Here is a 21,993-nt window from a genome sequence, read left to right on the forward strand (position 1 = left end):
GCGGTGTTAGCATTGCTACCCACTGATGAAACTAGTGTGTGTGTGTGTGTGTGTGTGTGTGTGTGTGTGTGTGTGTCTGTGTGTGTGTGTGAGGACCTGAACTCGGGCGTGAGGTCGGGTTCGAAAAACAAAAAAATCTGCTAGCGGTGTTAGCATTGCTACCCACTGATGACACGAGTGTGTGTGTCTGTGTGTGTGTGTGTGTGTGTGTGTGTGTGTGTGTGTGTGTATATGAGGACCTGAACTCGGGCGTGAGGTCGGCTTCGAAAAACAAAAAAATCTGCTAGCGGTGTTAGCATTGCTACCCACTGATGAAACTAGTGTGTGAGTGTGTGTGTGTGTGTGTGTGTGTGTGTGTGTGTGTGTGAGTGTGAGGACCTGAACTCGGGCGTGAGGTCAGGTTCGAAAAACAAAAAAATCTCCTAGCGGTGTTAGCATTGCTACCCACTGATGACACTAGTGTGTGTGTGTGTGTGTGTGTGTGTGTGTGTGTGTGTGTGTGTGTGTGTGTCTGTGTGTGTCTGTGTGTGTGTGTGAGGACCTGAACTCGGGCGTGAGGTCGGGTTCGAAAAACAAAAAAATCTGCTAGCGGTGTTAGCATTGCTACCCACTGATGACACGAGTGTGTGTGTCTGTGTGTGTGTGTGTGTGTGTGTGTGTGTGTGTGTGTGTGTGTGTGTGTGTGTGTGTGTATGAGGACCTGAACTCGGGCGTGAGGTCGGCTTCGAAAAACAAAAAAATCTGCTAGCGGTGTTAGCATTGCTACCCACTGATGAAACTAGTGTGTGAGTGTGTGTGTGTGTGTGTGTGTGTGTGTGTGTGTGTGTGTGTGTGTGTGTGTGTGTGAGGACCTGAACTCGGGCGTGAGGTCGGGTTCGAAAAACAAAAAAATCTGCTAGCGGTGTTAGCATTGCTACCCACTGATGACACGAGTGTGTGTGTCTGTGTGTGTGTGTGTGTGTGTGTGTGTGTGTGTGTGTGTGTGTGTGTGTGTGTGTGTGTATGAGGACCTGAACTCGGGCGTGAGGTCGGCTTCGAAAAACAAAAAAATCTGCTAGCGGTGTTAGCATTGCTACCCACTGATGAAACTAGTGTGTGAGTGTGTGTGTGTGTGTGTGTGTGTGTGTGTGTGTGTGTGTGTGTGTGTGTGTGTGTGAGGACCTGAACTCGGGCGTGAGGTCGGGTTCGAAAAACAAAAAAATCTGCTAGCGGTGTTAGCATTGCTACCCGCTGATGAAACTAGTGTGTGTGTGTGTGTCTGTGTGTGTGTGTGTGTGTGTGTGTATGAGGACCTGAACTCGGGCGTGAGGTCAGGTTCGAAAAACAAAAAAATCTCCTAGCGGTGTTAGCATTGCTACCCACTGATGACACTAGTGTGTGTGTGTGTGTGTGTGTGTGTGTGTGTGTGTGTCTGTGTGTGTGTGTGAGGACCTGAACTCGGGCGTGAGGTCGGGTTCGAAAAACAAAAAAATCTGCTAGCGGTGTTAGCATTGCTACCCGCTGATGACACTAGTGTGTGAGTGTGTGTGTGTCTGTGTGTGTGTGTGTGTGTGTGTGTCTGTGTGTGTGTGTGTGTGTGTGTGTCTGTGTGTGTGTGTGAGGACCTGAACTCGGGCGTGAGGTCAGGTTCGAAAAACAAAAAAATCTGCTAGCGGTGTTAGCATTGCTACCCACTGATGACACTAGTGTGTGTGTGTGTGTGTGTGTGTGTGTGTGTGTGTGTGTGTGTGTGTGTGTGTGTGTGTGAGGACCTGAACTCGGGCGTGAGGTCGGGTTCGAAAAACAAAAAAATCTGCTAGCGGTGTTAGCATTGCTACCCACTGATGACACCAGTGTGTGTGTGTGTGTGTGTGTGTGTGTGTGTGAGGACCTGAACTCGGGCGTGAGGTCGGGCTTGAGGCCGTAGTAGGACGTGAACAAGATGAGCGTCCAGCTCGGCACGAAGCGTCCATCTTTGCAGTCCAGGTAGGGGGCGCCGGCCCAGCGCACGCCGCTGGAGTTGGTGACGTATCCGTCGCCTTGGCGCCACTTTGGCGTCTCCAGCGTGCTGAGGTCGTTGAGAAGAACCCGCTTGGTCAGCGCCGGCGGCCGGTCCGAACCCGGGAACTTCGAATCGCGGAACCAGCGGTCGTCGGGCGCCGGCGCCGGCGGGTGCAGCCGCTCCCAGTCCTTGGAGAGATCCTGCAGCAGGATCGCTCGCCGCCGCCCGCCGGCGTCCCGGCTGGCGCTGAGCACCAGCTGCGGCGCCGGAGCCACCGGGTCGGAATCGAAGGTGAGCAGGGCCCGGCGGACCAGCGGGTCGGACACCAGGAGCCCCCGCACCAGGGCGTGGTACCACTCCATGTCCTCCGGCACCGTGCTCTCCCGCAGGTCGCTGGCTTGGAAGATCATATTCAGGAAGTTCGCGGCGTTGACGAGCGCGTCCAGCGCCGGCGTGAGGGCGGCGCCGAACCCGGCGTGCAGGGGCCCGCTCTGCGGCGGCGTGCTGTAGGGCCTCGAGCAGCGGGCGCCGTCCACACTGGCGGGGTCGCCGGTGAACAGGAAGTTCTCCGCCGGCGACCAGTCGTCCTCCGGGGCGTCCGACGGCGGCGGCGGTGGCGAAGAGGCGGGGGAGCCGCTGGAGGCGTCCGTGGGTTCGGCGCCGGGCAAAACGGGGGCGGTGGCGTTTTCGGGGTCCCCCGTCGGGCCCCCGGTGGGGACCCCTGTTAGCTCCTGCGCTGGGAGGAGCAACGGCGGCAGCAGCAGGAGGAGGAGCCGCATCCTGGATTCACACCGGCGCCGTCTGCTCTGCGACCTTCACCTCCTGCGGGAGGTCACATGTCGCTGGCGGTCTCCTCGGCGCTCACGCCGGAGAGCCTCCTCGCGTCGCGGACGTGCACGGCGCCATCTGCGCGGCGGGGAGACGTGCACGGGAGATGCAACAGTTAGCGGCGTAGCGCTGGGGGGAGGGATTCCCCCGTCATCTCCCCGCGGTCGCGTCCTCCACCCTTCGGGCTCCACCTGCAGGAGGAGGAAGACGAGGAGGAGGAGCGTTAAAGTTGGTGGATCTTCATGTCCTCCTCCCGTCCGCCGCCGTGCACAGCTCGCGCTCGTGTGTCCGCCGCCGTGCACAGCTCGCGCTCGTGTGTCCGCCGCTCCGGAGAGCTTCCAGCCCATCTGACGGAGGATTGTGATGCTCATCCACCCTCCGCCTCCTCCCATCGCTCCCTGCTCCGTCAGGGATGCTCACCACCGCTGAAAGGTGATGAGAGTGGTACATCTGTTGTGTGTGCATCTGCGCGTGTGGGCGTGCACGTGTGTGTGTGTGTGTGTGTGTGTGTTTACTGACAGAAGGATGATGCAGTCAGTCAGAAATGAGGGTTAAGCTCTGCAGCTTTTAGGCATCCATGAATGGATAGATTAACCCGTCCTGCACAGGACACACACACACACACACACACACACACACACACACACACACACACACACACACACTTAAATACGTCCACACATGAACACGTGCATAGCACAGCGGTGGACGTTAACTCATACAAATACAAAGACAACGTCCGTCATTGTTTCTCTGGGATACCTCCTTCGTGTGTGTGTGTGTGTGTGTGTGTGTGTGAGAGTGTGTGTGTGTGTGTGTGTGTAGATACTGCAGGAGAGGAAAAAAAAAGAAGGGGTAAAGTGAAACGTGCGCTCAGTTGCTGGCAGCAGCAATGCAGCCAAGAATCCTTGTTTTGGTGGCCATGGTAACTGGTTTCTGAGAACCCCCCCCTTCACACACACACACACACACGTATAAAGACACACACACACACACACACTGGAACTGCAGTGTGAAGGTGCTGCAGTCGAACCCAAGGAAGCGAAGCGTCCTCTTTGTCGCCACAACGATTAGCGAAGGGGACGTAAATAACCTTTGTCCTCTTTTGTTTACTGACGTCTCACACACACACACACACACACACAAACACACACGTGTTGTGTGACACGTCATGGAAACCTGTTACATCGGGCATGCGGTGTCGCCGAAAAGTTAAAATTTAGGAGATGGGGTTAGCTGTTAGCATTAGCATGAGCTGGATGTCACATGGTGGGGCGAAGCTGTTTCAAAATGGCGTCCGCAATGGCGTGGCGTACCTCGACGGCATCTGTCAATCATGTCACGGTTTCACAGCTAATCCTGGAAGGCTCTCTGCTAGCAGTAGCTTCCCAACTCTTTGCTAATGAAGCAGCATGCAGGAAAAGCTAAGCATTTTGTCTTGCTAATGCTAGCAGCCATGCAAAGGAGATTACCAAAAGCAGACAAACAGGATGCTTGTCGTACTGGTAGTACTTGTAGTACTTGTAGTACTTGTAGTAGCCGTAGTACTTGGACCCGGTTGGACCACAAACGGTACTCGATAGCGGTAACAATGAGTTTCTGTTTTCAATTAGCTTAAATTTACAGTAGCAAGTGGCGGGAAAGCCAAGATTGCAGGTAACACACACACACACACACACACACACACACACATTCTGACGTAAATGCAAATGCACACATATAAATACGTATATATATATATATATATATATATATATATATAGGTTCATGGCTGGTGAGGCAGATGAGGCAGGAGAGCTGCGTGCCTCACTTGGTGGCTCTTTGCAGCCGTTTTCTGATCGCTCAGCACAAGAAACGAATCACACACTTATAGTTGTTGACAAATTGGAAATGTAGTTTATCTAGCAAAAGTGTTTAAAGATACAGAGAGACTTCAACGCGGTCTTAGCGCAGAGCGTGTTAGCGGTCAGACCTGGTCTCTGTTGAGGCTCAACAGTCGGCTGCCTCACCTCATGTTTCTTTTCAGTATTTGAGCCGTAAATGTGAAAATCCAGGCATTTTGAATTAAAAACAATCTGAAACAGGTGAAGTTGAATGAATAATACCTTTATAGTGCAAACCTCTGATAAAAATGAATTCTTTTTTTCCAAAATTGGCAATTATATATATCCATATACATAGATATAGTAAGGACTTATGTTAAACTGTATTTGAAAACTGGTGAGAACTACTATTCTTTGTAGTGCCACTACAAAAACGTTTTAAACAAGCTTCCCAAATTCTATTGAGTGTGTGTGTGTGTGTGTGTGTGTGTGTGTGTGTGTGTGTGTGTGTGTATGTGTGTGTGTCGTCCTGGAGGTCCCAGTCTGGAGATGTTCCAAGGCAGTCCCAACAGGACCTCGGGATCGGAAAACCTGGACCAAACAGAGAAGGAAGTCCCAAAACCCCATCATGGATCAGAGGCAGGAGATGGATGGATGGAGTCAGTGCACACACACACACACACACACACACACACACACACACACACACACACACATAACTGAACCACCCGCTGTCAAACAATAGAACGGCGGTCTGACCTTTGACCTCCTGCTGCATCACATCAATACACTGCGCTGCAAGCAAGTTGTTAGTTTAATTACTTCACACACACACACACACACACACACACACACACACACACACACAGATTAATGGATCCTGACTGAGCTGCTTTCGCGCCTCACTCATTCATCCATGCTACAGGCGCCTTCTACTGGCCACTGGGAAACACTATATGCAAGGTCCTGCTCCACCAACCAACCATGTATGTTCTTGTCTTTCTTCTCCACCCAAAATTGTGTTTTGTGAATAAAAATAAAAATAAAATCATAAGACACCCGTGGAGTGAATAACTCGACACTAAGTGATTCTCATGATCAGAACTCACAGAAAGAGGTTCTAAAGCTGAATTTAAAAAAGAAAAAAAGCCAAAATGTCCAGTATTTACCCTAAATTAACGCGTCTGCTAGGGAAATTAGGAAATGACTGGGAAATGGGCAAAAAAATACATTAAAAGGTTGCAGAAAAGGATTTCAAAAGGTGAAAACGAGATTTGACTACATTTCCCATCATGCTCCCGGGCGACCTACTTTTCGCGCAGACTCCGTAGAGCTTCCCCGTTGTTGACGTCACAGAAACGTCACGGGGTCCCGGATGAGCGCTGTAAATCCTCTGCTGATGGGGTGGGGGGGCAGACAAAGACCGTGACGTCATCGCGTCTTATTTAAAGAAAATTATTCTTAGATAATACGTATAATATAGAATACAATTATATTTACATAATATTATACTTTTTAAATCGTTGTTTTTCTCTATTCAGATAGCCGACAAAAGTTCCCGTAGGAATAAATAGAAATGTAGTAGAGTGTAGTAATGTAACTACGGGGATTACAATGTAATCCATTTGTCTAACCACAGTTAGACCCGTGATTGAGAGGTTGAATTTTTGTATTTCTATCATATGTGAATGAAAGGATGAATTGTATTGCTGTTGTTGTTATAATTCTCCAATCTCTTCATAGTATTTATTGTTATTATTATTTTCTTCCATTTAAAACCAACGTATCAGAGCGCCACTCGATGGGATCCAAAAAATATCATCAAAACCAAAAAAAATATTGCAAAAGTAACCGAAATGAATTGAAAGCATCAGTTTGTTACAACGTATTTACAATCACGGGTTGTGAGGATCCAATATTGTCGATACATTTTATTTAAGGAGCCTTAATTGATCTGTGGAACACAGATTAAAAAAAGAATACAAACAATCCGAATAAAAAGTGGCTGATGATGAGAGGAAAAATAATAATAATAATAATAATACAGATAAAAAGTGGCTGATGATGAGAAAAAAAACAATCATAATAAAAAGTGGCTGGTGATGAGAGGAAAAAATAATAATAAAAAAACTATAAAAATAAAAGTTGCTGATGATGAGAGGGAAAAAAACAACAACATCAAAAAAAAAAAAGATGACGCCGATCGATCCGGGTTGATTTATCAATGAATCCGCGCATTGTTTTATGACGGACGCGCCTAATGACGTCACGGGCGGCTGATTTACGGCCGCTCATCATCGCGGCTCGTAAAGCGGGGACGATGCTGTGCGGGGCGTGCGGGGCGGGCGGGGCCTGGCGGGGAGCGGAAGGGAGACGCGGGCCGCTGACCGCCGCCGACGCCTTTCGCCTCGGTCCGGATGCCTGAACGTCGGGGCCCGCCTGCCGCCGCCGCCGCCGCCGGGGGGCCGCGGCGCCCCGGGATGAGAATCACGCGTGTTTTTTCCCTCCTCTCCTCCATCATCTCCCTTTCTTCCCCCGTGTTGTGGTCACCATCCTCTTCCTCCTCTTCTTCTTCCTCCTCATCCTCCTCTCCATCACCGGCTCTCCGGTGAGCGGCCTCCCGGTGACTCTCCCGGGGATTCACTATGAACAACGGCCAGGAAATGTCGCCGGATTTCGTGTTGATGCGCCTGGTGTCCGCGGCGGAGGACGACCGCCGCCTGGACGCGGATCGTGGCGCCGCAAGGGACGTCCGCAAGGCGGCTTTGGACGCGGAGCCTCCCGGCGACGGCGCGGTGGCGGCCGGGGAGCCGCCGTCGCCTCCGCCGCCGCCGCCGCCGCCGCCGCCGCCGGAGACGACCGCCACGCCGGCGCGGAGCCCCGCGGAGGCCCGCCGATGCGAGCTGGTCCCCGGCGCCGGGCTCCGGCCGCAGCTGCTCGTCTTCTCCGAGCTGGTCCGCGGGAGGGGGGAGGGGGGTCGGAACCGGCCCGCCCTGGAGCTGGATCTTGGTCCGGGGGTGCAGCCGGGCTCCGGAGCCGGGGAGGACGGTACAAGAGGCCGCCCGCGGAGCCCCCAGGAGCGGGCGTGGGGGGCCCCGGCGTCCGCCCCGCGCCCGCAGGACCCGCAGGGGGCCATGCTGGAGCTGGCCCGGAGGTTCGGGGAACTCGGGGTCGGCGCGGTTCCCAAGATGCTGCTCCGAGCCGGGGAGCTCCAGCAGTGCTCCTGCCAGGGGGCGGGAGGCGGGGCGGAGGACCCCGCCGAGACCAGCGACGCCCTGCTGGTCCTGGAGGGCCTGGGGGGCTCCGGGGTGGAGGGTCTGGGTCTGGACGGGGGTCCGGAGGAGGACGCCGACCACCGGAACCGGAAGACGGTCCAGAAGATGTCCGGAGCCTTTTCCATCGGTAGCCTGCAAGCGGAGCTCCGGAGGCGGGCGGAGGAGTCGCGGGGGGACCCCGAGGGGGCCTCCGTTCCGTCGCCGGCCCCGAGCTCGCCCCGGGCCGCCAGTCCCGACCCGATTCGGGGTTCGTCGCCCAAGAGACGTCCGGAGCGTTGGGCCGGCGCGCCGCGGACCCCCGGGGGGCGACCGGCGCCCAACGGGAGCCTCCGAGGCGCCGGGAAGTCCAAGAAGGGCTCCCTGAAGATCCGCCTGAGCCGGTTGTTCCGGACTAAAAGCTGCAGCGGCTCCAACCATCTTCTGGACAAGCGGCCCTCCGTCACCTACTCGGTGACCTCCGCCGGGAGCCTGGTGGACATGGCGAGCGCCGCCGGCCCGGAGCAGGACGCCGACAGGTAAACAAAACAGGGCGCGCTCCTCGCCTTCTCCCGCCGTCGGCTAATCTCACGCTAGCTAAGGCCCCTTCCCTTCTGAGCCCAAGAAGATCTAGTGCGCCTGGGTTTGGGCTTTTCAAGCGGGTGTCCTGGAAAACCCAAGATCCGGTGATTCCATATCCCGGCTAAAGTTCTCCGCTTGCGCCGCTGCTTCTTCTCTGCTCTTTAACTCTTGTCTCCTTGCGCCCTTGTCCTCCCCGACGTCCTCTTCTGCTTCTTGTTCCTCCTGCAGCCACCAGCCCAGACTGACCCGGGCCCACAGTGCCTTCTCCCCCGCCTCGCTCTCCGCTTTCACCGGTAAGACCAGAACCTTCTAGAACGCCGCCGAGAACTCCTCCGAAGGTCCGGGACATTCTGACTCGTCGAGCGTCTCCGGCCTCTTCCCCGTTTGTTTACAACCTGTGCCGCCGACAAACTAAGCTCCGGTATCTCCTGACCTTTGTTTCTGGTGTCGACTTTCTGGAGAAGATCACCCAAAAAGTAATACCGGCTCGCTCCCCTAGATGGTCAGGTGACATCCGGCGAGGTGGAGGCCGTCCACAGGTCCACTCGAGCCGTTCGGGCACTTTGATGACACTTTACGTCCTTCGCTCGCCTCCAGTTGGGGTACACGAGGATGTTTGCGGAGACCCCTTACTTGTATGGCCGGTTCCCCGAGTGGCGAAGGAGTCCGGCCGCTCCTTTGGCCTCCACGCTGGGAAAACCCATTCGGACGCCTTAAATCGGCAGAATCTCTCCGGGCTTCTGCTCCCGATATTGTTCCGACCGTCACGGTCCAGACCTTTAATGTGTCTGCCCCTCTCCTCAGGTGAGACCGTCTCTCTGGTGGACGTGGACATCTCGCGGCGAGGGACCAACACGCCACACCCTCCGACGCCGCCGCCGCCTCCTCGCCGGAGCCTCAGCTTGCTAGGTAACCACTCCCGCTCCCCAATTACAGCGGTACATTTAGGTCTTTCATCTGAAGGCAGGAGAAGGTCCAGAAACTCCTGATTTGGTGTCCCTCGGGGTTCGAAGGTCTCTGCTGTTCCCCGTAAATGTTCCCCTTCGGGACTGGTGAACGTCACCCCGATTTTTCCCCAGGCTTCGCGGTTTGCGATTGGCCCGACCAATTGGTCAGGTCGGGTCGCTGACCTTGTATGCTCGGGTTTTACAGAGTGTCCAGAAAGCGGACTTGTAGCCTCATAGAAGGCTACAAGTCCGCGAGTCGGGATGAGACGTCGCTAAACGATTGACGGCCGGCCCTTCCGGGTTAAGCCCCGCCCCCTGCCCCCAGTGACCGCTGTGATTGGCTCCCTCGACTTGAACTCGAGGATAAATCAAAACTAGCGAAAGTAAATAAGTTAAATAAATGAGACGGGACGTTTTATTGCCGATAGAACGGCGGGGGTAGGAAAGGCGACCCCCCTGCCGCCGCCGTCGGTGCAAATGGTTCCTGCTGCCGCCTGAATATTTAAGAGGGAATAAATTATTGAGTTTGTTAAATGTAGGAACTTTTTAAACATTCATGTTTTCGTCTTTTCTGACCTTCGCAAAGTAGCTTCGGCCTCAAACAGCAGATATTTACCCAAAGAGTCCAAGTACACCGAACCTTACAACTACTACTAGTAGTATTAGTACTAGTACTTGGAGTACTTGGAGTACTTGGAGTATTTACATTCCTACTGATACTTTGGTTTATGTTTTGTTCCTTCAAAATCAAGGGAATCCTGAATTATTGATTGGTTATTGATCATTTGTGACTGGAGGGCTCGGGTCCTTCCTTCCTTTCCTCACTTGTTTCCTCACCTCCTCCTCTCTCCTTCCTGTGTCCATCCTTCCTTCCTTCCTTTCCTCCCTGTGTGCATGTCCTCTTTCTGTTTCCTTGTTGTCCTCTGTATGTGTGTGTGTGTGTGTGTGTGTGTGTGTGTGTGTGTGTGTGTGTGTGTCCAGATGACATAGGTTCTCCTCAGGCGTGCCCCCTGCTGGTAGGAGTGATGGGTTCTTCCCTGCAGTCCCTGCCTCTTCCAGTGCCTCCTCCCCCGGCTCCCTCCCAGTCCACCATCCATCACAGCCTCAGCCTGAACGGTAAGAAGGTCCGAGACCAGACGTCGCCTTCGCCGTCTCTCTTTCCTCACGCCGCCGAGTTTCGCCCCCCCAGACGCCTTCCTGCGGGCCCTCCCTCGCGCCGCCCCGTCGCAGGCCGACGCCGCGCCCGCCGCCGGCCGGGCTCCGCCCCCGATGCTGTGCGCCCTCGGGAGGTCCGAGGCCGGAAACTTCACCGCCAGCCTGAGGGAGCTGGAGAAGGTGAGGGCTTCGGGCCGACGCTTTGCTCGACGACAGCGATGGCGTCCCACCTGTGTAATATAACTGTAGCACTGTAATAGCGCCATTATAACATGTAATAACAGTGTAATAGCAGTGTAATAGCGGCATTATAATATGTAATAACAGTGTAATAGCAGTGTAATAGTGCCATTATAATATGTGATAACAGTGTAATAGCAGTGCAATAGCGCCGCTATAATGTGTAACAACAGTGCAATAGCGCTGTAATAGCCCCATATATGATATGTAATAACACTGTAATAGCAGTGTCATGGCGCCATTATAATATGTAATAACAGTGTAATAGTGCTGTAATGGCACTATTATAATTTGTAATAGCAGTGTATTAGCGCCATAATAATGTGTAATAACAGTGCAATAGCAGTGTAATAGTGCCATTATGACATGTAATAACAGTGTAGTAGCAGTGTAATAGCGCCATTATAATATGTAATAACAGTGTAATAGTGCTGTAATGGCGCTATTATAATTTGTAATAGCAGTGTAATAGCGCCATTAAAATGAGTAATAACAGTGTAATAGCGGTGTAATGGCACTATTATAATGTGTAACAGGAGTGTAATAGCAATGTAATAGCGCTATTATAGTGAGTAATAACAGTGTTACGGTGCTATTATAATTTGTAATAAAATTTCTAAACACGCTATTATAATGTGTAATAGTGCCATTATAATGTGTAATAGCAGTGTAATAGCACTATTATTGTGAGTAATAACAGTGTAATAGGCCTGTGATAGCGCCAGAATAATGTGTCATAACAGTGTAATAACGATGTAATAGGAGTGCAATAGTGCCATTATAATATGAAATAATAGTGTAATAGTAGTGTGATGGTGCTGTAATAGCACCACAACAACAGTGTGATAGTGGTGCAATAATAGTGGAATAGTGCTGTAATTGGGGTGTACTAGCAGTATGATAGCACTCTCATAACAGTGTAATAGTGGCGTGCAAGGGGTGTACTAGCAATATGCTAGGTGTACTTGCACTGTATATTAGTGCAACAACAGTGTAACAGAGGTGTAAAAACAGTGTAATAGCACCATTATTACACGTAATAACAGTGTAATAGTGGTGTACTGGGATGTTGTGCCAGCAGTATGCTTGGGCCGCAATGACAGTGTAATAGCAGTGTAATAGCGGTGTAATAGCGATGTAATAGCAGTGTAATAGCGGTGTAATAGCAGTGTAATAGCGGTGTTATAATGCTGTAATAACGCTATAATCCGCAGTGCGGTTGGTACTGGGGCCCCATGAACTGGGAGGACGCCGAGGTGAAGCTGAAGGGGAAGCCGGACGGGTCCTTCCTGGTGCGGGACAGCTCCGACCCCAGATACATCCTCAGCCTCAGCTTCCGCTCGCAGGGGGTGACGCATCACACCCGCATGGAGCACTACCGGGGTGAGACACGCACACACTCCGTGTACTCTAAAAAATATAGGATTTTTAGAAGGCGCTAATCGTGACGGCGTGCGCCCGCAGGCACCTTCAGCCTGTGGTGTCACCCCAAGTTCGAGGACCGCTGCCACTCGGTGGTGGAGTTCATCGAGCGAGCGATCATGCACTCCAAGAACGGAAAATTCCTCTACTTCCTGCGTTCCAGAGTCCCAGGTGAACCTCGCCGAGCCGTGAGGGGCTCGGGTGTCTGACTTCGGGCTTTATTTTGCAAGCTTTTTTGATTATTTTTTTATATTATTCCCCGATATGACGCTTTTAGGTGCCCATGCACACTTTTTCATGTTATTTCACATTATGACACATTTAGGTACCCCTGCACGCTTTTTTATGTTACCCACCATTATGACAGATTTAAGTGCCTATGCATGCTTTTTTTATATTATTTCCCATTATGACGCATTTAGGCGCCTTTGTAGACTTTTTTTCTCTTATTCCCCAATATGATGCATTCAAGTACCCGTGCATGCTTTTTTTTATATAATCCCCCGTTATGACACATTTAGGTGCCTGTGCATGTTTTTTATATTATTTCCCTTTATGATGCGTTCAGGTACCCGTGCACGTTTTTTTAATATTTTTCCCATTATGATGTGTTGAGGTACCTATGCACGCTTTTTTATATTATCCCCCATTATGACGCATTAAGGGGCCTATAAACGCTTTTTTCTATTATTTCACATTATGATGCATTTAGGTACCTATGCATGCTTTTTTTTCTATTATCCCCCATTATGATGTGTTGAGGTACCTATGCACGCCTTTTTATATTATTCCCAAATATGATGCATTCAGGTACCCGTGCACGCTTTTTTATATTATTTCCCATTATAATGCATTTAGGTACCTATGCACGCTTTTTTATATTATTCCCCATTATGACACGTTTAGGTACCTATATACGCTTTTTTATATTATTTCCCATTATGATGCATTGAGGTACCTATGCAAGTTTTTTTTATATTATTCTCCATTATGACACATTTAGGCGCCTATGTACACTTTTTTCTATTATCCCCCATTATGACGCGTTCAGGTGCTCGTGCACGTATTTTTATATTATTTCCCATTATGATGCATTGAGGTACCTATGCAAACTTTTTTATATTATCCCCCATTATGACACGTTTAGGTACCTTTATACGCTTTTTTATATTATTCTCCATTATGACACATTCAGGTACCTATGCAAGTTTTTTTATATTATTCCACATTATGATGCATTTAGGTACCTTTATACGCTTTTTTATATTATTTCCCATCATGATGCATTGAGGTACCTATGCAAGTTTTTTTATTTTATTCTCCATTATGACACATTCAGGTACCTATGCAGGCTTTTTTATATTATTCCACATTATGATGCATTTAGGTACCTTTATACGCTTTTTTATATTATTTCCCATCATGATGCATTGAGGTACCTATGCAAGTTTTTTTATAATATTCTCCATTATGACACATTTAGGTACCTATGCAAGCTTTTTTATATTATTCTCCATTATGACACATTCAGGTACCTATGCAAGCTTTTTTATATTATTCTCCATTATGACACATTCAGGTACCTATGCACGCTTCTTCATATAATCCCCCATTGTGACACATTCAGGCGCTTCTGCACGCTCCATATCATTCCTCACCTCGATGCGTTTGCGTTTCCGTCCGTGAGACGTTCAAGTTCCCGCCATTCCGTGATTCTTCATGTCTCCCGGTGCGTCAGGCCTTCCCCCCACGCCGGTCCAGCTGCTGTATCCCGTCTCCCGCTTCAGCAACGTGAAATCCCTGCAGCACCTCTGCCGCTTCTGCATCCGCCAGCTGGTCCGCGTGGACCACATCCAGGAGCTTCCGCTGCCCAGGTAGCCCCGCCCCCTCCCGCCGCGCCCGCCAATCGGCGCGTCCGTTCCCGCGATTGACGCCGTCCGTGACTCCGCCCCCTCCGCAGGCCGCTCATCTCCTACCTGAGTAAGTTCTATTACTACGACCCCGAGGAGGAGACGTACCTGGCCATCAAGAACATCCGGATGCTGGTCGGCGTGCAGCCGCGGGCCGGGTCGCACACGTAACACCGCCCGCCTCGTCCGGTGAGTGTGTGTGTGTGTGTGTGTGTGTGTGTGTGTGTGTGTAAAAAAGGAAAAAAAAATGCAGATCAAGTTGCAGAAAGTGCATGGATTTAAAAAAACAAAAAAGAACTTTTTTTAACTGACAGAACCGTTTGATATTAGAAAGTAAAATGAAATAAAATCAATGAACTGAATCAAAACACTTTATTAAGAAAAACAACAACAACAAAAAAAAAATTGAATGAAATGATTTGTGCTGAGTAAGACAAAGTTTGTCAGCAACGCCCCGCTTTGCAGTCTTGCATGTAAAACTGAGTGTAATAACACCAATAGCTGTTTTTACAGCGTAATAGTACCGTAATAGCTGTTATTACACTGTAATAACACTGTTATCGCAGCGTAATAATACTGTAATAGCTGTTATCACAGAATAATAACATTTTAGTAGCTGTTATTATGCAGTCATAACATTGTAATAGCTGTTTTTACAGCGTAATAATACTGTGATAACTGTTTTTACGGTGTAATACAAGTGTAGTAGCTGTTATCACAGCATAATAACACTGTAATAGCTGTTACTACTGCATAATAACACTGTAATAGCTGTTATTACAGCATAATAACACTGTTATACCTGTTATTATGCAGTAATAACATTGTGATAGCTGTTAATTACAGCATAATAACACTGTAATTGCTGTTTTTACAGTGTAATAACACTGTTATAACAGCATAATAACACTGTAATAGCTGTTTTTACAGTGTAATAACACTGCTATCCCAGCTTAATAACACTGTAATAGCTGTTATCACAGCATAATAACACTGTAATAGCTGTTATTATGCAGTAATAACATTGTAATAGCTATTAATTACAGCATAATAACACTGAAATAGCTGTTTTTTTACTGTGTAATAACACTGTTATTGTAGTGTAATAATACTGTAATAGCTGTTGTCACAAAATAATAACACTGTAATAGCTGTTTTTACAGCATAATAATGCTGTAGTAGCTGTTATTACAGTGTAATAACAGTTGTCACAGCATAATAACACCGACATCAGAGCTAGCGCTAGCATGTTGCACATAACAGATCAAAATGAAGTGGGAAACAGTAATTCGAGGAAACGTCCCGCTGACAGGAAATGACCGAACGGCCGTGTTCCCCGCAGGAATCTGATTGGAGGCCTGATCTCTGCGTCCGACGGAAACCCCGCCTCTCTGCAGGTGAGAGGGAGCGGTCGGCAGGCGGCGAGCGCTCGGGCGCCGTCCGAGGAGGACGGACCGCCATGGCGGTTCGGCGCGGGAACCTCCCGCCTCCAAAACCAACCGCCGTCCTGTGGAACCCGTAACTACGACGCAGCCGTTCATTTTGTTTCTCTCACCGTTCTGTCTACTTTTATTTTTGTTTTGGGAGCCATCGAAAAAGAACAAAAAGAAAAGACACTCCGGATCTTTCTCTTAGCGCGCGTGCTAACGCTAACCCCGCGCGACTGGTTTACTGGGCGTTTATCGGGATCAAATCCCAATTTTTCTTTTTTTTTTTTCTTTCTACGGGACAAACGGCGAGCGCAGAACACTTTTACACAGAACTCGAACGTCGGGTTTTATTTCGTCATTATCCGCCGTGTTTTTTTTTCCAACTTTCGACCGTTTCAAAACGACAATCAGCCTCAAACACCAGCTCGGATTTTTTCCCTGGATTTTTTTCGGTCCGAAAAAAGCGACAACTTGTTTTTTTTTTTCTGTTCGGTTTCTTTTAATCTCCGAAGGGAGGGACCTGAAGAATCGACGCGGAAAAAAAAAACAAAAAAAAAAAAAAACGGAGGATGGAGAGTTTCCGGGAGAAAGACTGCAAAATGGGATTTTGAAAAAAAAAAAAAAAACAAGAAAAGAAAAAAATAATTTTGTATTATTTAATTTTGTAGAATCACAACTATTTATTTCTATTAATATTTTCCATACAAACGTGGATTTACTTAAAAAGGTATTATTTCAACCGTCCCGAAGACCTCGGAGAAGCCGTTCGGTCAAATTTTAATTTTTATTTAAATCCAAACGTGGGAAATAACGAATCTCAAATTGGTTATAAAAGGAAATGAAACAAAAATAAAAATTATCCGGCTTCGTCCGTTCGTTTTCCTACATTTCTCGGAAACCGGATCAATAATCCCGATTTATCCCCGGCATTCTGGTGCCTTTTGGATGAAGAATTTTGAAACAAAGAATTGATTTTAATCCCATTAATCCCATTAAAACCAAAGAAAAAGCCTTTTCCCGCCCCGGCCAAATTTTTAAGAATTTTCTTTTGATTTCTTAATTTAATAAGAAAAACAGACACATCTCAAAACTGAATATTTAAAAAAAAAAAAAAAAAAATCTGTTGTTATCTGAAATGTTTTGGAATGAATGTATGAATGAAAAAAATTACTCTTATTTATTTTATTTTTAAAGTTGCATCCGAGCAGAAACGGGTCAGACGCGATTAAAAAAGTACCGTAATTTCCGGACTATTAGCCGCAAAATAAATCTAAATAAATCACCAAATATATATTAGTTGCAGATATTTACCACAGCTCATTTTGTTATTATTGCTATCTAAATAATTCAAATAAAAAGTTTTTTTTTTTTTTTTAAATGTAGCTTAAAAATATAAATAAATGTAGATTCAAGTAATTTAAAGATACGTCATTTGAATTAAATGGACTTCGGATCATTTTCTTTATCTGAATATAAGCCACTAAAAATAAATTGAAATAAATCACTAAATATTATTATTTACACAGAAAGATGTCACACAGAAACTTTTTTTTTAAACTTTTAATTAAATAAAAGGTTAATGATGAATAAAAAAAAGTCCATTAAAATGATCAAGAAATTCATTTTTACTTTTATTGTCATTTTCCAGAACATTCCTGTAAGATTATTTCCGGACAGTTCATTTTGTTATTATTTCCATTTAAGTAATTTGACTAAATAGAACATTTTAAAAAATATAGCTTAAAAATATGAATAAATGTAATTTTTAATTTCATTTAAAAATAAGTCATTTGAATAAAATGGACATTTATTTTACATTTTCATTTTTATTTACCTGAAAAATGACTAAATAAATCGAAATAAATCACTAAATAAATATAAACCGCTTAAATGACACAGAAAGGTAAGAAAGACGTAAAAAGGTTAATAATAAATCAAGTAATTCGAATAAATAGAAAATGTGAAAACATATACCTTAAAAACATGAATAAATGTAATTTCATCTATTATTAAAATAAGTCATTTGAATAAAATGGACTTAGCGTCATTTTCTTTACCGGCTAAAAATAACTAAATAAAGCTTAAAAAATATTAACCGCAGATATTTTCACAGAATTTTTTTTTAAATTTTTAATTAAATACATCCAGAAATACATACTGGAAATGTTTTTTTTTTCCAAACACGACTGATCAAAAAGATGAATAATAAAATAAAACCGTTAAAGAAAAAAAAAATCCATAAAATATTTCAATCAGAGTTCAAAACGTTGGAAAAAAATAGTCCGGAAATTACGGCGAGTCATTTTTCAATTCTTATCACGTCAACGGGGTCAGACGGTCACCATTTCTGATTTATTTGACCATTTTTCTCACTCCGGTGATTTAAATTGGTCTTTCTTGGCGTCGTCCTGATCGGTTCGAATCGTCTCCGTGCGTTTCTTTTTTTTCTCATTCTGTTCGTCCCTGCAGCTGGAAACTGGAAACCTTTTCAGGAAAACAAAGAAAACAAAGAACAAACAAACTTGTGTGGCTTCGTTTATTTGTTTCTGAAGCTGTCGGAATCTGCGGTGCTCTTCGGTGATCTTGGTCCACGGCTGAAGGTTCTCCGGTAGGACCTCGGTCCACCAACCGAAGGGTAAAAGGTGTCGTCCCTGATACCGAGCAGCCTCTTCAACATCCTCCTCTGAGACGCCTCCGCCAACAAGTCCAACTCAATCCCCAGGACGGAGCCGGCCTTCCTGATGAGCTCATTTAGTCTGTTCAGCCTACCGCCCGGCACACCTCACTGTGGAAGTTGACACTGGTCATCCAGGCGGTCAAACATCTGCAACACGGCTCTGCAGAAGTTGACCTGAGTGTCCTGAGAAGGAACAGGCAGCTCTGACTTTCCTGTATTCTGGGACAAGTCTACATGGTACAGGTCTAGTGCAAGTCCCCATGGTACAAGTCTGGTACAAGTCTACATGGTACAAGTTTTGTACAAGTCTACATGGTCCAAGTCTAGTACTAGTCCACATGGTCCAAGTCTGGTACAAGTCTACATAGTGCAATTCTGGTACTAGTCCACATGGTCCAAGTCTGGTACAAGACTACATGGTATAAGTCTGGTACAAGTATACATGGTACATGTCTAGTTCAAGTCCACATGGTACAAGTCTAGTGCAAGTCTACATGGTACAAGTCTAGTACAAGTCGACATGGTACAAGTCTAGTACAAGTCGATAAGGTAGAAGTCGACATGGTACAAGTCTGGTACAAGTCTAGTGCAAGTCTACATGGTACAAGAATGGTACAAGTCTACATGGTACAAGTCTAGTACAAGTCCACATGGTACAAGTCTAGTACAAGTCTACATAGTACAAGTCTAGTACAAGTCTACGTGGATGCCCAGGCACTTATACTCGTCCACAATGTCCCCATCAGTCCCGTTAATGGAGATGGGATTTGGACCGGTCCTCCGTTTCCTAGAGTCCATTGCCAACTCTTTCGTCTTTGTTATATTGAGTTGCGGGTGGTTTAGTCCACACCGCTCCACAATCCAGCCCACCACACTCCTGTAGTCGTCCTCCTGGGCTCCGCTGATACGGTCCACCATGGCGGAGTTGTCTGAGAACATCTGCAGGTGGCAGGACCCTGAGCACAAGCTGAAGTCAGCGGTGGCCGGGACCGTCCCCTGTGGTGCCCTTGTGCTGCCTATGATTGTGTCATACCTAGAAAGGGTACCACAGATGCAGTATTTGCTTTGAGAATGCTGCCAGAGAAGTACAGAGAAGGCAAGAGGGAGCTGAATTGCACCTTTGTAGACCTAGAAAAAGCATACGACAGGGTGCCAAGAGAGGAACTAGTGCCAAGAGAGAGTATTGTATGAGGAAATCTGGCAGAAAACAGAGAAGTATGTTAGACTGGTGCAGGACATGTATGCTCGCTGTGAGACAGTGGTACGGTGTACAGTAGGGGTAACGGAGAAGTTCAAGGTGGAGGTGGGACTCCATCAGGGATCAGCTCTGAGACCCTTCTTGTTTGCAGTTGTGATGGACAGACTGACAGATGAGGTTAGACAGGGATCTCCATGGACCATGATGTTTGCAGATGACATTGTGATCTGCAGTGAGAACAGAAAACAGGTAGAGAGAGGAGGATCCAGAGAATAGGTTTAGATGGAGAAGGTGGTTTCGCTCTGGAGACCTCTGACGGGAAAAGGAGAAGAAGATTATTTTTATTTTTCTAATTTTTAACTTATTTTTGAGGATTTCCTTCCGGTTTAGCGAAGTAACGAGAGTGACGCTACCCTGAGGTGTGTGACGACAACATCAAAAGGCAAAAAAAAAATTAATCTAATGATTCATTTTTTCATCTGATTTAATTTTTCATGTTCAGGGGATTTTATTTTTCTAATTTACTTTTATAAAGGTCTCTTGCCACTGAAATTATTTATTTATTTTTCTTAAAAAAATATTATAGCATCTTCAAAATGACCTGAAAGATATGAAGATATATAATCTAATATATCTAAAAAAGTTTCATGTCATCACAGGAATTTAGTTTAGTGAGAAAACAGACACAGAAAAAAAAGTTTAAAAAAGATTTATTTCTCAAGTTTGATATTTAAAATTCAGATTTTAAGAAAATTAAAGATTAATTAAAATAAAAAACAGATTTTTGAACTAAAAGGATTTCAAAAACAACAACATGGCTGCCTGCCGAGATTGAGCTCAAAAAATGTGTGTGTGTGTGTGTGTGTGTGTTTGCGTGTGTGTGTGTGTTTTTGTGTGTGTGTGTGTGTGTGTGTGTGTGTGTGTGTGTGAGAGCGATAGAGCGCATAACAGCGCCTCCTAGTGGTCAACCTTGCACACTACAATCTCGCTCTCAAACAATAACAATAACAATAAATATGAATATAAATATAAATAGAACAAGTAACAACAACAACAACTGCAAGGATAAAAATATGTATCAAAATGAAAACAAGAATAAAAGAATAAATTAGAAAAAAATAGATAAAAGGGAATCTTTGAAAATAACTTTATTCAAGATGAAATTTTCCTGCCAAACTTGATAGTTTCATGCGGATTCTTTTTTTTTTTTAAATATTTTATTTAAGATAGGAAAAACACAATTTATCTCCAGAGGGAAAATTTCTTTATCACAGCAGCGTAACAGTTATAATGTCAAAAAAGGAAAATAAATATGAATATAAATATTAATACAACATTTCATGCTCAGTCTTTATTTTAAGGCCATTTGTTGCTTTTTTTTGAGTTGAGCTTCTTTCACCTGACTTCTTTACAGTGTGGATATCAATCATATGCACTCTCAATTTTCATGCAAACGCCATGAAAATTATCTTTACGATAAGATTATTGATCCCACGAAGGGGAAAGTAAATTGTCACAGCAGAAAAGTTTGTAAGATGGAATATCCAGATACAGACACAGATAATTAAAGACTGTGCAATATATACAATGGAAGATAAGATATGAATTGAATGTAATTTGATGCGGCATACATGCAAATGAACATAAATGGCCAACGATACAAATCAGATGGATTCAATCAGGTTTTTAGCAATTTTCGATTTGCATATTTGGCTTTACAAAAGAAAAATACAAAATACCAAAAAAATGTATAAAGATAAATAAATTGCTAAAAATTAAAATTAAATTATATAGAGATAAAACAGAATAGTATAGTATTTTAATTGCAGAAAGCTTTACTTACAGTAAGTAATTCCCTTATACATCTATATTTCTTTCTTTTTTTTTTTTTTTTACAAGACAAAATTATATTATTTTGTCTTTTTTTTGTTTAATCTTTTATGTGTTCAATTTGATGCTGCTACCACATGTGGCTCCCAAATGCCCCTTGGGGATTTTTTTTTTCTGATTCTGATACAAATATCAGAACACACACACACATATAAATATATTCATATAAAAGAAATAGAAGTAAAGAAGATAAGCGATTTGAAATTATGTGTAATATACAATTGTATCCAGTTTCAGTGCTTTGTTTTGGCATTTTAATGGCATTTTTCCACACGATTTTAACGAAACAAACCCCAAATGTTGTTTACACGCGTCCACTAATTCGTGGCCTCGAGAACAGGCGCCGCTTGTCACGTGGAAGTTGCTAGGAGACGCGAACGGACCGGCGGCTAGCTTGGATCCCCCGGTCCCCGGATCCCGGTTCCCCCCCTCCATCGAGCGGGCTGGCGGCGGGCGGAGCGGCGGGCAGCCCGGCGCTCATTGACCGGACCGGTTGTCATTCCGGTTTGGACGCGGCGGCCCCGCGGAGCTCACATTGGCCGCCCGGGACGTCAGTGAAACCCGAGTGGTTCTCTAATAGGGCGCTAGCTCGACGGGGCTAAACCCGCAAGCACCGCCCCCCGGAGGCGCCATCGAGACACGCCATTGGCTCACCCGTC

General features: G+C 46.3%; 3 protein-coding genes across 11 annotated transcripts in view; 2 read left to right on the plus strand and 1 right to left on the minus strand.

The window, feature by feature from the left end:
• gpr179 (G protein-coupled receptor 179) overlaps nucleotides 1–3,228 on the minus strand; it is a 14,246-nt gene extending 11,018 nt beyond the window's left edge. For all 5 annotated transcript variants that reach the window (XR_015106904.1, XR_015106906.1, XR_015106905.1 and 2 more), the window contains exon 1: nucleotides 1,871–3,228. Coding sequence is in view for 2 of the 5 variants with exons in the window: in XM_086156520.1 (XP_086012646.1) it covers nucleotides 1,871–2,760 (890 nt within the window). In the remaining 3 variants the exon portion in view is untranslated. The remainder of the gene's footprint in view (nucleotides 1–1,870) is intronic.
• mrpl45 (mitochondrial ribosomal protein L45) overlaps nucleotides 1–5,693 on the plus strand; it is a 20,019-nt gene extending 14,326 nt beyond the window's left edge. For 2 of the 3 annotated variants that reach the window (XR_015106907.1, XR_015106909.1), the window contains one exon: nucleotides 5,168–5,693. The gene's annotated coding sequence lies outside the window, so the exon portion shown is untranslated. The remainder of the gene's footprint in view (nucleotides 1–5,167) is intronic. The other variant, XR_015106908.1, reaches the window with a different exon arrangement.
• Nucleotides 5,694–6,990: 1,297 nt separating this feature from the next.
• Nucleotides 6,991–18,090, plus strand: socs7 (suppressor of cytokine signaling 7). 3 transcript variants are annotated; one of them, XM_086156524.1, is made up of 10 exons: nucleotides 6,991–8,422; nucleotides 8,694–8,758; nucleotides 9,270–9,374; nucleotides 10,394–10,528; nucleotides 10,602–10,747; nucleotides 12,022–12,190; nucleotides 12,272–12,400; nucleotides 13,968–14,103; nucleotides 14,190–14,328; nucleotides 15,482–18,090. In XM_086156524.1, the coding sequence occupies exons 1-9, from the start codon at nucleotides 7,278–7,280 to the stop codon at nucleotides 14,308–14,310; spliced, it is 2,151 nt and encodes a 716-aa protein (XP_086012650.1). In that variant the 5' UTR covers nucleotides 6,991–7,277; the 3' UTR covers nucleotides 14,311–14,328; nucleotides 15,482–18,090. The 3 variants fall into 3 exon arrangements, 2 of the variants coding, with proteins under 2 accessions (XP_086012650.1, XP_086012649.1); XR_015106910.1 differs by lacking the exon at nucleotides 15,482–18,090 and having other exon boundaries at nucleotides 12,282–12,400; nucleotides 14,190–14,325; XM_086156523.1 differs by having other exon boundaries at nucleotides 10,394–10,747; nucleotides 12,282–12,400.
• Nucleotides 18,091–21,993: the final 3,903 nt, after the last annotated feature.

The sequence above is a fragment of the Fistularia commersonii genome, chromosome 12 (genome assembly GCF_037954325.1).
Source record: "Fistularia commersonii isolate RoL2024-O1a breed Wild chromosome 12, RoL_Fcom_v1.0, whole genome shotgun sequence".
NCBI classification, from domain to species: Eukaryota; Metazoa; Chordata; class Actinopteri; order Syngnathiformes; family Fistulariidae; genus Fistularia; species Fistularia commersonii.